Source organism: Aythya ferina (assembly GCF_964211825.1).
Source record: "Aythya ferina genome assembly, contig: HAP1_SCAFFOLD_37, whole genome shotgun sequence".
NCBI classification, from domain to species: domain Eukaryota; kingdom Metazoa; phylum Chordata; class Aves; order Anseriformes; family Anatidae; genus Aythya; species Aythya ferina.
In genome coordinates, this window is record NW_028181461.1 from 251,884 (window position 1) to 266,878 (window position 14,995).

Below are 14,995 nucleotides of genomic sequence, written 5' to 3' on the forward strand. Positions count from 1 at the left end.
AGGGAGGCTGAAGGGGTAGAGACAGGGAGGCCTTGGGATGGAGCTGTGCTGCTGAGCTGGGCCAGGCTCGGGGGCCAAAGGGGATCTGCTGGCAATTAGGCAGCACTGTAGAGAGACAGCTCTGCCCAGGAGCAGCTCCTCTGCATAGCACAGCAGGGCTGGGGGCACTGCCTGCAGGGGACAAAGGCGTCTGAGAGAAGGGAGGGAGATATTAACGGCAGTGTGGAGGCACTGTAAAAAAAAAAAAAAAAAAAAAAGGCAGTGTAAAGGCAGTGCTGAGAGCTCACTGTGGGAGAAATCTTCACAGCTCTAACATGGTAAGTGTCTGTGTGAGGGCAGGTAATGCAATATCCTACAGGGTTCTTCTATAGCTGCCACTTCCCATGCAGGCTTCTCTACCACGGCTGGCTTCTCTAGTACAGAGGACAGGGATATTCCCTGGAATACTGATTACCTGACAAAGCTGTCAGAAGGACAGGACATGAGGCTTCCTAATCACCAGGCTGGCTACAGGCTGTGCAGCCAGGTTGCAGGCAGGGGTGGCAAGGGCTGTGGTGCAGAGCAGGGTCCCTGCTGTGCCCCAGGGACTGTGTGCCGGGGCAGGGCCTCTGCCGCCTGCCAGGCTCAGCACTCAGCCTGCCCGGGGAGCTGCCCAGGGTGTTGCGGGGAGAAGCTGTGGGTGGAAGGAGCCCCCACAGCAGGGCAGGGCAGAGCAGGGGCAGGATGCTCACAGCACCACAGCACCCCCAGACCATATCAGAGGGGACTCTTCAGACAGAAGATCAAGTCTGTGGCTGCCTGATGTGGTCTGGGCTTTCCTAATGCTGTGCTTTCAGGTTTATTTGGTTCATCAGGATAGGAATGGAAACAGAGCTGTACAGAGTACAGAAGATTTGGAGTTTCTGTCACCTCAATTTTTATGAGAAACCTCAAAAAGTGCCTTCAGCACCCTCAGACCTTCATAATGCAGCAGCATCACCTTCCCAGTTTCATCAGGGCTTGTGTGACCTGCTCTTCAGCACCTGCACACACTGAGAGGGTTCAGGACAGAGCTGAGCAGACGGATGGGATGGGGTGTGTGAGCACTGGCAGGGCACAGACATGGGGACAGAAATAGAGCTCCTGGAAGGGACTCCTGCAGGCAGCAGAAATGGGCAGGGAGAAAGGGAATTGAAAAAGGAAACCCTGCTGCAGTGAATACAAGGGCACCTCCCTGCCATCCCCTGCAGTGCAGGTTCTGTCCCTGAGCAACCCCCCTCAGCTCTCCTCTCCCACCCAGCAGAGCCTCTGCCCTCTGGGCTGGGGGATTCTGGGCAGGAGCTGCCTGTTGGATAGACAGAGCCCCAGAATAAAGAAGGTCTGCCTCTCCTGTCATGTGCCCTATCCCACTGCCTGGCAAAGGGCTGAGAGCCACTGTTCTGCCCTGGTGCTGCCTGGCAGGCAGCAGGCACGGCTGGGAGGGTGACCCCTTTCTGCTTGCTCACCTCTCCCTCCCCTCTCTCAGTCATGCTGCTTTTCTGTCCACTTCTCTGTATTGTTTGTTCTCTTGCACTGGAGGTCTGGCATACGTAAGTAATTTGGGACAGCAGGCTGGGGGTCAGCAGAGGAGCAGATGCTGGCACTCAGGCAGAGAATTGTGTTCCTTACAGTGCACTCACCCAGCACAGGGCAGAGTGCCAGCTGGGGAGAGGGAAATATGCTATCCTGAGAAGGGAAGAATGGAAGTTAGCGTGCAGGAGCTCCATGAGAAACAGAGTGGATTTTGCTCAGATACCCTGTCCTGATTGTGCATTTTCCTCCATGGACAGGCAACCATGCCCTGAGGCATTTGATGTCCAACAGCACCTTCCCAACAGAGTTCCTTCTCCTGGCATTCGCAGACACACGCCAGCTGCAGCTCCTGCACTTTGGGCTCTTCCTGGGCATCTACCTGGCTGCCCTCCTGGGCAACGGCCTCATCCTCACAGCCGTAGCCTGCGACCACCACCTCCACACCCCCATGTACTTCTTCCTCCTCAACCTCGCCCTCCTTGACCTGGGCACTATTACCACCACTGTTCCCAAAGCCATGGCCAATTCCCTGTGGGACACCAGGAACATCTCCTACTCAGGATGTATTGCCCAGGTCTTTTTCTTTCTGTTCATGATTGGAGGAGAGTATTGTCTTCTCACCGTCATGGCCTATGACCGCTACATTGCCATCTGCAAACCCCTGCACTACGGGACAATAATGGACAGCAGAACTTGTGTCAACATGGCAGCAGCTGCCTGGGGCAGTGGCTTTCTCAATGCCATGGTGCACACTGCCAGTACGTTTTCCCTCCCCCTCTGCCAAGGCAATGCCCTGGACCAGTTCTTTTGTGAAATCCCCCAGATCCTCAAGCTCTCCTGCTCAGATGTCTACCTCAGGGAAGTTGGGCTTGTTCTGATTAGTCTCTCTTTAGCTTCGGGGTGTTTTATTTTTATTCTTTTCTCCTACGTGCAGATCATCAGATCAGTGCTGAGGACACCATCCAAGCAGGGACAGCACAAAGCTTTTTCCACGTGCTTCCCTCACCTGGCTGTGGTCTCCATCTTTTCCAGCACTGCCTTATTTGCCTACCTGAAGCCCCCTTCCATCTCCTCCCCATCCCTGAACCTGGGTGTGACAGTGCTGTACTCAGTGGTGCCTCCAGCAGTGAACCCCATCATCTACAGCATGAGGAACCAGGAGCTCAAGGATGCACTGAAGAAGCTGAGTCAATCAATAGTCCTTCAGCAGCAGTAAGCTGCACATGTCTCTTCACAAGGGATTTCCGATTCATCTCAGGAAACTGCTGGTCTTTGTGCTTTTTTTCTGTGATAATCTTTTTGTGTGATAATTGTCTGCCTTCACTCCACTTCTGCAGAGTGGCCTAAACCCACTCTTTTTGACCCAGAGGCCCTTGTATCTGTATCTATTGTTAAGGTATAGCTGGCTACCCCTGTCAGGTCTCTTTAATAAAAGGGTGTTTCCTCAGTGCTGGTGCCTGGACGTTGGGTTCTTCTTCCAATGTTGTGGTCAGGAACAGGTTGAAGAAATTGTTTTATTATCAGGTGGAGGTCATTGCTCTATGAAGTTGCTATTCATGACTCTATGTCCAGGTGGAGGCCAGTGAGGAGTAGTGTCCTTCAGGGTCTGTCTTGGGACCAGCACTGTTTAATATTTTTATCAGAAGACGTAGACAGTGGGATCAAGTGCACCCTCAGCAACTTTGCCAATGACACCAAGCTGAGTGGTGCTGTTGATACCACAAAAGGAAGGGATGATATCTGTTTGGACCTGAGCAAGTTTGAGAAGTGGGCCCATGTGAATCTAAACAGGTACAACAAGTCCAAGTGCAAGGCGCTGCACCTGGGCCAGGACAATCCCAGACATGAGGACAGACTGGGAGAAGAACTCCTTGAGAGCAGCCCTGCTGAGAAGGACTTGGGGGTTCTGTTGGACAAAAAGTTTGACATGAGCCAGCAGTGCATACTTGCAGCCCAGAAGCCAACTGCACCCCAGGCTCCATCAACAGAGGAATGTCCAGCAGGATGAGGGAGGTGATTGTGTCCCTCTGCTCTGCCCTTGTGAGGCCTCATTTGGAGTGTAGGGTCCCCAACACGAAAAGGAAGTTGATCTGTTAGAGTGGGTCCCTAGGAGGTTCACATAGCTGATTAGAGGACTGGAGCACATCTCCAGTGAAGAAAGGCTGAGAGAGCTGGGGCTGTTCAGCCTGAAGAAAAGAAGGGTCCTGGGAGCCCTCAATGCAGCTTTTCAGTGCTTAAAAGAGTCTTATTGTGGTGGTTTTACCGTGCTGGGCAGCTAAACCCCACAACCGCTCTCTCACTCCCCCTCCTTTAGATGAGGAGGGGGAGAAGTAAAGCAAAGAACAACTCACGGGTTGAGATAAGGATAATTTAATTAAAGGGGAAAAATTATAATAATTAAATAAAGACTACCATGAACTAAACAATTTAACTAAGGGGAAATAAAAAGGGAAAGGGGAAAAGGGAGGGGAAAAGGAAAAATAAAAAGAAGGGAGGAAAACAAACAAACAAAATAAATGAAAGCTATATGGAAGTGCAGAGGAAAGAAATTACTCTCTACTTCCCACAAAAGAGCGATGATTGACCACGTCCTTGAAGCAAGGCCTCAATGCACGCAGCCGGTGTTCGAGAGGAGGACCGACGTTTTCCCAACGAGAGCCCACCCCCTCCCCTCTTCTTCCTTTTTCCACCTTTTATTGCTGAGTGTGACACCACATGGTATGGAATATCCCTTTGATTGGTTTAGGTCAGCTGCGCTAGTGATGTTTCTCTCCTCACTTTTTGCCCACCCCCTTGGAGGGTTAGAGAAAGGCCCAATGCTGTGCCACTGCTGCTCAGCAGTAGACACAACACAGGTGTGATAACACTGCTGTTCCAGCTACAAGTACAGAGTACGGCACTGTATGGGCTGCTGCCGGGAAAGTTAACATTCCAGCCAGACCCAGTACACTTATAAATAAGATAAAGAGTAACTTTTTGTTGGGCCAATAATGACAGGACAAGAGAGAATGGCTTTAAACCAGGCCCATTACTCTCCAGAGCATCACCACCAGCTCTGGGCACTTCATGGACCACAGGAAGGGGACAGGAGTGGCAGTTCCTGTCCTGCCAAAGGAAAACTCAGATATTGTCTGAGTTGTGTGGCCATGCTGGGTGAGGACTCACAGCAGGGCATTTGTGGTGCAGAGCCAGAGCTCGTGGACAGGAGTAACATGCAAGTGCAGGAGGCAGGTGGTCACTCTGGGCCATTGGTGGAATGATTAGCATGGAAAGGTGGCCCAGGACGTTCGTCATCCCCAGCCTCTAGCGATGGCTGTTCCTAATACTGGCTGCTCACTCAGATTTATGGCTGGGGTTTGCTGCCAGGCCACCCCCATCCTCACCTTCAGCTCCCTGCCTGTGTGGGGGAATGGCCAACCCTGTCCAATGTCTTCCCTGGACCAGACACCTTCAGACCCCAGAGCAGGGATGTCTGTGAAACCTCCCGTGGGACATGGTCAGGGCAAGGCAGGCATCAGGTGCAGGGGGAAGGGGAGAGCTATAGAGAAAGGGAAGCAAGGGCTGCCATGGGGTTCATGGCTGGGGACCATTACCCACCCTGACCACACCCTTCCCTGTGCTGTGCCTGAACAGTGGGGCCATGGAACCATGTGTGGGACAGAAGGGACAGGCTGGTGCAGGGATAGAGCCCAAGTTAGGGAGAAGTGTCTATCTGCCAGAGGGTATGAAGGCCCCTCAGAGTGACCTGGACAGGATGGATCAAAGGGCAGAGGCCAATGGGATGAGGTTCAACTTGGCTAAGTGCATCCTCATGCAACGCTACAGGCTTGTGGCAGAGTGTCTGGAAAGCTGTGCAGAGGAAAAAGATCTGGGGGTGTTTGTTGATGCTCACTTGACCATGAGCCAGCAGTCTTCCCAGGTGGCCAAGAAGGCCAATGGCATCCTGCCTTGTGTCAGGAATAATGCAGCCAGCAGGACCAGGGAGGTGATCATCCCCCTGTACTCTGCTCTGCTGAGGCTGCACCTTGAGTACTGTGTTCAGTTTTGGGCCCCTTACTACAAGAAGGACATTGAGGCCCTGCAACATATCCAGAGAAGGGCTACAAAGCTGGTGAAGGGCCTGGAACATAAGTGCCTTGAGGAGCAGCTGAGGGAACTGGGGTTGTTTAGTCTGCAGAAGAGGAGGCTCAGGGGAGACCTAATTGCTCTCTCTAGCTACCAAAAGGAAGTTGTGGGGAGCTGGGGGTCAGCCTCTTCTTGCAGATAACTACTGATAGGATTAGAGGGAATGGCCTCAGGTTGCTCCAGGGAGGTTTAGTTTGGAAATTAGAAGAAATTAGAATTTTCTTCTCAGAAAGAGTAGTCAGGCATTGGAATGGGTTGCCTAGGGAAGCGGTGGTGTCACCGTCCCTGGGGGGGGTTTTAAGGAGAGGTTGCACCTGGCACTTAGGGACATGATTTAGTGGGTGACATGGGTAGTATTGGCATCTTTGGACCAGATGACCTTGGAGGTCTATTCAAACTTAATTATTCTATGATTCTATTCTGCCCAGTTGCTGTACATGTATGAGCTTCAGGGAGTTAAAAAACTGCCCCATCTCCCAGAACTCTCATGAACTCCTTTACAGTATTTTTCTTTCTATGGTCTGTTTTTCTAAGACTTTTCCTGTGCAGATAGCCCTTAGATGCAGCATGGTCATGGCAGGCATTTCTTCTGCACTATGGGCCTGTGTCTTGGTTGTGGAGAAACTTTCCCAAGAGGTCCACCAACTCAAAGAGCATATACTTTCCTCGCTCTACATGTACGAACCAGTACCTCAGCTGTTAGGAGTAAGCATGCCTCTGCTCAAGAAAGGGGTATGGTGGGTCCACACAACATACCACTCTGTGGTTTTACCCACGTGACAATGGAGGGGACATGAGAAAATGGGCTGGGAAATCTACCTCAACCCTAGAGGCATGGGTATATAAGTTACAAGAAAAAACAATTGCAAAAGGGGGTGGGGGGGTGGGGGGGGGGTGGGGGGGAGACGGGGAATGGCCCTTCCAGGAAAATTGCTGCTCCAATTTCCATGAATACTCTGACCAGAACTAGAGGTGCTCTGCCTCCAATCGGGTGGAGGGACAACTGAGTTTATTGGACTGTGTGGGTTCAATGGCCTGACACATCAGACCAACAGAAGTTTAAGGCTCTTGTGGACACCAGAGCACAGTGTACTGTAATGCCATCCAGCTATAAAGGGGCAGAACTCATTTTTATTTCTGGAGTGACAGGCGAATCCTGACAGTTAACTGTATTGGAGGCTGAAGCAGAGTTACATTAAGATGATGACCTTGCCTGGTCTCTTGGAGAACCCTTCTGTTGTGGGGTTGCTGAGGGTCAAAGAGCAGCAGATGCTGATCATTACCCCAGTGGTGCACAGGGAGCAATATTGCACTGAAACTCCCTGATTCACATTCATGAGTTGGTTTATTGACTGGAGAGACAAGAAGTGATCAGCAAGACTTGCTCACCCTTTAATAGTCCCATATGGCTAGTGTGAATTCTTGACAAAAAGTGGAGACTAACAGTGGACTATCGTGGCCTGAATGAAATCATGCCACTACTGAGTGCTGCAGTGCTGGACGTGGTAGAACTCCAATATGAACTAGAATCAAAGCCAGACAAGAGGCATGACACGACTGATATCACTAATGTGTTTTTCTCAATCCCTTTAGCAGCAGAGTGCAGTCCACAATGACACAGGACACGGGTGAATGCAGGCAGGCACACTCAGCATTCACACAAACACAAACAACACCAGCAGCATTATCCTGATTGCCTCTCTGGCTGAGCAAGATGGAGGCCCATTAGTGGGAAATGTAAAGTGCTTGTGTGCGCAAATGCATGTGCATGTGCGTGTGTGCAAGGTAGATCCCTCCAGCAGCTGGGATCAGATACTCAGCCTGCCCAGGACAAGTTCCTGGCTCCCAGTCTGCCCAGCTGAAGACAGTTGGACATATGAGCCCCCGTAGGCGCAGCCCCACTGTAGCTGCTGGCACACACCACCCCAATCTAACACACACTCACAAGGACACAGGCACACACACATTAAGTCCACACACTCCCATCTCTCCTGTTGCTGACTACAATGACACATGGGCCCTCTGATGCCCTGGTTCTAGCCCAGCTGCTGCACTTACCCCTATGTATCATCATAGTGACCTACAGCCCATGGCAGCAATCCCATTACTCCAAATGGTGATGTGGAAAGCTGCTGCCAGTGATGCATCAGGATGGGTTTCTGCCTGGACAGTGGGGTGACAGCCCTCCCAAGGCAGTCCTGGAAGGAGCTGGGACAAGATCTTAGTTCCACAGGAGCCAGTGACTTGGATTCCCACCTGCCACTGTGCTTTGTGCTCTTCTGGGCTCATGCAGATGGGCTTTTGTTGAGCTGAGGGCTCTCCTGTGATGGGCCTGGAAGCAGTCAGAGCAGGGCATGAACTGAATTATTCATCCTGACATCATTTCCTTGGGCCTTCGTTTTGTGTACAGACGTGCTTCTTATCACACAGCCTAACACAATCCAGCAAGAACATAAACCTCTGGAGACATCTGCATGTGGAGGTCACATGTATATGATGGTTGTGTTACATAAGATATGACAGCAGAGAACTCAAATTGCTTTTCAGAAATGCATCATGGTTAGGGGAAAAGCTGTGTTGTTGCATGGGCCATGGTTTCCTTCAGGGCCAGCATCACGGCCTTGTTTCTAAGACTGTAAATGAATGGGTTTAAGAATGGGTACAGGACAGTGTTCAGCAAAGCTACAATGCTGTTGGTCTCCAAGGAAACATGTCCTGATGAGGGTGCGTAGAGAGCAATGCAGCTTCCATAGACAATGGCCAAGGTGGTGAGATGGGAAGAGCATGTAGCAAAAGCTTTTCTCCTCGCAGAGGCTGCTGGCATTTGTAGAATACAGAAAAAGATACACGTGTAAGATGCCACAGTTAAACACAAGGAAGACAGCACAATAAACAATATGAAAACCGATTCTGTTTTCCAAAGCAGGGTGACATCAGAGCAGGACAGTTGGAATAAGGGGGTGTTGTCACAAAAAAAATGCTGGATCTTGTTCGAACCACAGAAAGTGAGCTTGGAGAGCAGCGCCAAGTGGTAACTCAAGAATGTGAAGCCCATGACCCAAACAGCAGCAACCAGCTGGATGCAGAGCCGATGCTTCATGATGGCAGCATAGCGCAAAGGCTGGCAGATGGCAACATAACGGTCAAAGGACATGACAACAAGGAGAGAAAACTCTACAGCACCCAGGGCAAAATAGAAGGAGGACTGGGCAAAGCATCTGCCTACTGAGATTGTTCTCCTGCCAGAGCTCAGAATCACTAACAGTTTGGTGCTTGTGGAGGACGTAAACCAGATTTCCAGGAATGCCAGATTGCCAATGAAAAAGTACATGGGGGTTTGCAGGTGGTTATCCACACACACCAGGAAAATGATAGCTGCATTCCCCATCACCGTTGTCAGGTACATGAGTAGAAGGACCAGGCAGAGAAATAGCCGTAGCCTTTGATCAAGCCCTGAGAAGCCCATAAGGATGAATTCAGAAATGACAGTTCCATTGCCTGTTCCCATACCCAAGTTCCATTCATCCTGCTGACATAAGAACATGGCAAAAACAAGTCCAATAATTTCATGGTCTGGAAAGAAGGCTATATCCTTCCTTCTCTCTTGCCTTGCTTGCAGACTTACTATACAACACACACACAGATTCTTTTGCACATTCCTCACACCCTGACTTTTCTGTTTCACATATCATGCAGAATCCTCAGAGAATTTCTTGTCTTCTTTCCACCTTTGCCCATCAGCTACAAATGATTCTCGCTACAAAAACACAGGGCTAAGAACGGATTGTTACTCTGTTATACTCTATTCCTGTGTAATTCCACTCAGAAGAATTGCAAGAATCCATCATACCAGTGTTTCCAAAGGGAATTTCATGTCCTGCATAAATGCTTTCTATTATGTAAAAGCTAAATCATCAGTTCAAATATGTACATTGGAATTTATTATCTCTCCTCTTCAGTATCCACCCTTTTTGGACTAGCAACCACTGGGGATCCCTTGCTTGATTTCAAATTAAACAAATTTCAAGTACCTCTTTTGTAATGCCCTGTTTTCTTCTACATCATCTTCCTTTGTTTCTTTAGGAAAGATGGAATACAAGTAGCAAGTGTAGCTTGCTTTTTTCAGTACTCTAAATTAAAGTCAAAATTCATTATGGTCCCACCAGGTCAGTGGAAACAGATCTGTCACAGAGTCGCATCTGACCTCATTCTGTGTGGAAATGCAGTTGTTTCCAAACATTTGCTCTTCTCTCGTACAATCAAATGGCCTCACCTAACTGCCTTACTTTTCTGAGAGGTGGAAAAAAATTTGTCATCTTTGAAAGCTTAAGGACAGTCCTTGATGTAGAAAGAGGAAGCACCTAGAAAAAACGAAGTACCAATATTACCATACAGGTGTATATTTCAGTTGTCTAAAAGTTATATCATTCAGGTTGAACAATTTAACTTACTCTCATCCCGTCAATGCTGAGAGAGAGAAGAGCATCTGAAAGAGATTCCTCACCTTTATTTTGCATTACAGTTCTAGGCTGTGATGACCCAGCCACGAGCACTTTCTCTTCTCTCCATTTACTGTTGGGGGAGCCTCGGGAGAACAAGTTCTCACAGGCACCAGGAGTGAAGTAGGTGAAACTCATTACTGAAGTCTCAGGTGTCTGATGATTTTGGTAAATTATTCTCTTCTGTAAATCAAACTACTCTTCTAACAGAAAATAAACAAACAAACAAACAAACAAATTAAATAAATAAATAAATAAATAAAGAGAGAGAAACTTGTTTAATAAAACAGACCTTTTCTCCTTCACCTTTCCCTATGTTTTTAGACAGAAAGGATCAGAGAAATGACTGCAAAAAGAGACAGCCTCAAAATACAGGGGTGGAGGAGCAGAAGACAGGTTGGAGGCAGAAAATTAGTTTCTCAGTGGGCTGTATTGTCCCCTCAGGACCTGTCCCAGGGCAGAATGGGTGCACTTAGGCAGGAAAATGGGAAGCTCAGAAGTGGGGAGTACAACCATGTTTGCATGGACATTTCAGACTGGGGTTTGGGCTGCTCTTAGACTCCAAATAACCTGCCTTGCTCTTTGCCTCTTGACTGGCAAAGGGGAATCTGTGCACTGGCTTCCTCTGGAAAACTTGTTCAGATTAATCCATTGGCTGTAGTTGTTCTAGCTGAAGATTGGCCCAGTCACCAACAGCAATATGTTGTGGTTTAGACCTGACAGGCAGCTAAGCACTGAGGGGATCTGGTCAAGGACCTTTTTCCCTACAACAAGGGTAAAAAAGCATGGGAGGCAGTGATGGGAATCAAGTCTGGTCAGCCACATTAATCATAAGACCACAAAAACATAGAAAGATTTGGTCTCAAAGGTACCTAAAACATCATACAGTTCCAACAGCCCTGCAGTAGGCAGGGGTACATTGCATCAGACCAGGTTGATCAAACCCCATTAAACCTGGCCTTGATGAATTCCAGGAATGGGGCACCCACAACTTCTCTGGTCAACCAGTTACAGTACCTCACCGCCCTCAGAGAAATCAATTTCTTCTGAATATCCAGTCTAAAACTACCCTCTTTTAGTTTAAAAGCTACCTCTGTCTTGAATGGAAATGCAGGACAGGAAGACCCACTGGGCACAGTTGTTTGTGCTGCTGCTGCTAAGGTCAAGAGATATGCATCCCAGTCTGTCTCAGAAGCCTCACACTGAAATGTAGGTGCACAGGGTTCATGTGCAAGCCTGATACATGAACTCCTCATTCTGGTGGAGATAGTCAAGGAAGAGGAACACTCTTTTGTAAGCACCCAGGAAAGAAGTGCACAGCATCTGTCCCAGTCCATGTCTTTTCCACCTCATGCAGCTACTGAAATGGGGGACAGTCACCTTAAAGGTCTATGTCATGCTTTTCTGATCCATGCAGATTTATCAGATACCCAAAGGTATCAGAAATGACCCCAGAAACCAATGTTTGGGTTATCTCATCTATTTTTATTCACAGGCTCTCATCTGCATGGTATCTCTCCTCCAGCTGGACCCCTTCCTTCACATCTAATTCCTTTGCTCCCAGTGGGCTGCATCACCTCAGTACTTTGGCAACTTGATTGGCCATGTTGCACCTGGGCTATTGCTCATGGTGGGGGTTAAGAGAATTTCCTTTCCTCTTCTTGTCTCACACCTGGCTTTCTCGTCTGGAAGAAATCTCAGCTGATGAGCTACAGACTTCAGAAAAATGTTGTCTCTTTGTGAAACTCCAGAGAAATATCCTCATCAATCAAAGTGTTCATCAAGCAAGGATCTGTGTGGGTTGTGTTTGCTGAAAGTTGAGAAGCAGACAGTCCTGGAATTGTGATCATTGGTGGGCTAAAGCAGCCCTGTGTTTCAATTCTCTTCTGTGCTGAGGAAGGATGCTGCCAGCTGACACTGAGCAAACCAGAACCTTGGTAAGGAAGCCTCTGAGACATGGGTAGAGAAAGGAGTAAAAGTTTTATTTATTCACCCCTGAATTTTGATAGAGGGAACTTGATTTGATTAAGGTACTCATTAAAGGTGCTGTTTATATTTTTTGTGTGTGAAGGTATTGTTTGATGTTACAAGAAAGATGCATGATATTGTTCAATATACAAGAAAAACATGGTAATATATATATATGGTAATATACATAGGCTAAATGTAGTAATATACGTATCATGTATAGTTCTTTAAGTTATAGGATGTTCTAAGGAAAGTAGGAGGGATCTGGGACAAGGGAACTACAAGGGGCAACTGCAGACTTGAGTGGAGAAGTCTGATGTCAGGAGAAGTGATGCAAGTCCTAGGGGATCAATGAGAGAAATGGTGCAACCTGGGGAGGTAAGGAGCAAGGTTGTCTCTACAGGGTCAAACTTCTACCTGTCCAGACCTCCTTAAGAGACCTCTAGGCCTTTCTGTGTCTTAATAAGCCCCAAAGTGTAGTTGATGCTAAGTCTATCAACTTCAGCTCCTGAGAGCAGACTGATGAAATGTCTCAGAAAGTCAAAGTCAGAAGCCAAACCCCAGAGTTCTTCAAAGCATTGATTGGTCGCAATGAGGGCCATTTCTGAAAAAGCCCCATGGACACCTTAGAGCACTGTGGTGGCAATTGGAGGCCATGATCAGAGGTAGGCCAAGGCCCTGTGCAGGTGGCTCTGAGGTTGAGAAAATGCTGGCATCCTTCACACAGGCATCCACACCCATCAGCTTTCATGGGGCCTGTCAGATGACCAGACACAAGGAACCTCACCATGATCTTCCAGGCTATGTGACCTTCCTGATGGACTTTCAGCTCCTCAGATAGACACAACCAAGCCACACGACTGTCTCTCTCCAGTCATGTACTCAGGCACAAGACATTTGACAACCCACTGCCAAGGCTGCTTCTGAATGGGCCTTTCAGGTACTTGGGCAGAGGGCATCACACAAGCACCATACCAGACAGGTGCCTTCTGCTGGCCTGTGACAGACGCTGGGAGATGTGAGCCTAAAAGGCCCTTCTGCCAGCCAGGAGGCAAGGGTTGACCTGGCAGCTACTTCAGAAAGATGGTACCTCCCAGTCCCTTGTCCAGCCATCCTCCTGCTGCTGGCCTCTCAGCAGAAGTGACCTCACAGTCCGCACCAAAGCCAACTGCTTCCGACTGGATTCAGAGTTTCTCAAGCACAATCGACACCCTCTAAGAACATCCAAAACTGGCACTCTCCTTGACGCCTGGCACCTAGCAAGATAAAGGCAAGGTCGTTTTCATCTTCCAAGGCCATATACCTCCTGATGGCCTTTCAGCTTCTCTGATGGACAGAAGACCCCTGCGTGCAAGCTCTGTTAGGTACTAGGTCAGGACTGACCTTGAAATAAATATTTACACTAGCTTCATGTCAGCATCTCCTCAGTTACTTATGACAGCTAAAATGATAAAAGTATACACTGGCCATGTTGTTGAAGGTGGCACATGATATCCTCAGTCAGAAGTGCCCTGACACCCACCTGCACGGCCATGGGCCTTGTGTTGCCTCTGGAGATCCCTAGGCACAGCTGACCTGAGCAGTTCATCCCCACTAGTCTCTGGTTAGGGTTTTATCATGTGCTTTGTTATGGGACAAGGGTTGGTGTTAAGGCTGGCAATTTAATGCTAGTGATTAAGGGCTAGGGATGAGTGTGATCAATTGGATAAGACAAATGGTAACAGGTGATGTGTTTGGGGGTTTAAGATAAAGGTAGGATTTGAAGTTGGGGATTAGAGCAGTATATTCTTTCCATGGTGAAGCATAGTAATTAGGGTAGCACTAGGTTTTAATGTTCCTGGTTAGAAATATTACGAGGGCATAACATAAATATTTTCCCTGTGAGTATTGCAGAACCATCAGCCTTACCTGAACCATTGTCACTTCTTCAAAATCTTTCCTTTCCATTAGCCAAGCCAATCTTCTCTCCCCCAGATCTCCTAGCTTTATTCTCCCAGATTTCCCCTGACCTCCCTAAATGTGTCACCCTTTTGGGGGCAGCTTTTTGATGGCCTTTATGACCTTAGAGGCTCTTCCTTTCTGCTGTTGGCCAGCCAGTTTCTGGGACAGAAGTGACCTCACAGCTAGCATCTACAGGGCTACAAGGAGCTGTTGTACTCAGGAAGCCTCTTCCCAGCCCACCCAGGAACACCTGGTGCAGGGGATGTCCTGCACAATCCCTCAGGTACTCTGCCTGCCAACCAGCTCATGCTTCAGAAGGCCTCCCACATGTCCAGATTCACGTTTCCCGATGCTGCCTTTAGCAAGTCCAGGTCATACTGAAAGAAATTACCACCTCTTTGTGGAAAAGTGAATTAAGAACTGTATATATAGTTTAGGAAAAAGTCGAGAACTCTTCAGTGAAGGAGTTGGTGTGAAAGTCATAGAATCATAGAATGGCCATGTGTTGAAAAGGACCTTAAAGATCATCTAGGTTCAGCACCCCTGCTCTGGGCAGGGTTGCCAGCCACTAGAGCTCGCTGCCCAGAGCCGCATCCAGTCTGGCCTTGAATGCCTCCAGGGATAGGGCATCCACAACCTCCCTGGGCAACCTGTTGCAGTGCCTCACCACCCTCTGAGTGAAAAACTTTCTCTTACTTTCTAACCTAAATCTCCCCTGCCTTAGTTTAAGGCATTCCCCCTTGTCCTATCACTATCAACACATGTAAACAGGCGTTCCGCCTCCTGTTTATATGCACTATTTATGTAGTGGAAGGCTGCAGTGAGGTCTCCCCAGAGCTTTCTCTTCTCCAAGCTAAACAAGCCCAGTTTCCTCAACTTTCTGCATAGGAGAGGTACTCCAGCACTCTGAT

General features: G+C 48.5%; 2 protein-coding genes and 1 long non-coding RNA gene across 4 annotated transcripts in view; 1 reads left to right on the forward strand and 2 right to left on the reverse strand.

Annotated features, from left to right (window-relative positions):
- Positions 1 to 1,831: 1,831 nt before the first annotated feature.
- LOC311428280 (olfactory receptor 14A16-like) overlaps positions 1,832 to 14,995 on the forward strand; it is a gene marked incomplete at both ends in the record, with an annotated part of 42,971 nt that continues 29,807 nt past the window's right edge. The window contains one exon of the mRNA XM_084539807.1: positions 1,832 to 2,374. Within this exon, the coding sequence (XP_084395933.1) occupies positions 1,832 to 2,374 (543 nt within the window). The remainder of the gene's footprint in view (positions 2,375 to 14,995) is intronic.
- On the reverse strand, positions 8,015 to 10,270 carry LOC311428223 (olfactory receptor 6E1-like). 2 transcript variants are annotated; one of them, XM_084539762.1, is made up of 2 exons: positions 10,181 to 10,270; positions 8,015 to 10,037 (listed from the first exon to the last, which is right to left on the reverse strand). In XM_084539762.1, the coding sequence occupies exon 2, from the start codon at positions 9,218 to 9,220 to the stop codon at positions 8,237 to 8,239; it is 984 nt and encodes a 327-aa protein (XP_084395888.1). In that variant the 5' UTR covers positions 9,221 to 10,037; positions 10,181 to 10,270; the 3' UTR covers positions 8,015 to 8,236. The 2 variants fall into 2 exon arrangements, with proteins under 2 accessions (XP_084395888.1, XP_084395889.1); XM_084539763.1 differs by having other exon boundaries at positions 10,128 to 10,209.
- LOC311428230 lies at positions 11,758 to 13,732 on the reverse strand. Its single transcript, XR_014687629.1, has 2 exons — positions 13,666 to 13,732; positions 11,758 to 13,399 (listed from the first exon to the last, which is right to left on the reverse strand). It is a non-coding gene; the product is annotated as an uncharacterized lncRNA (long non-coding RNA).

Excerpts from the sequence above, each read along its gene's own strand:
- LOC311428223 (XM_084539762.1), bottom strand. The coding sequence starts at position 9,220 with ATGTTCTTATGTCAGCAGGATGAATGGAACTTGGGTATGGGAACAGGC.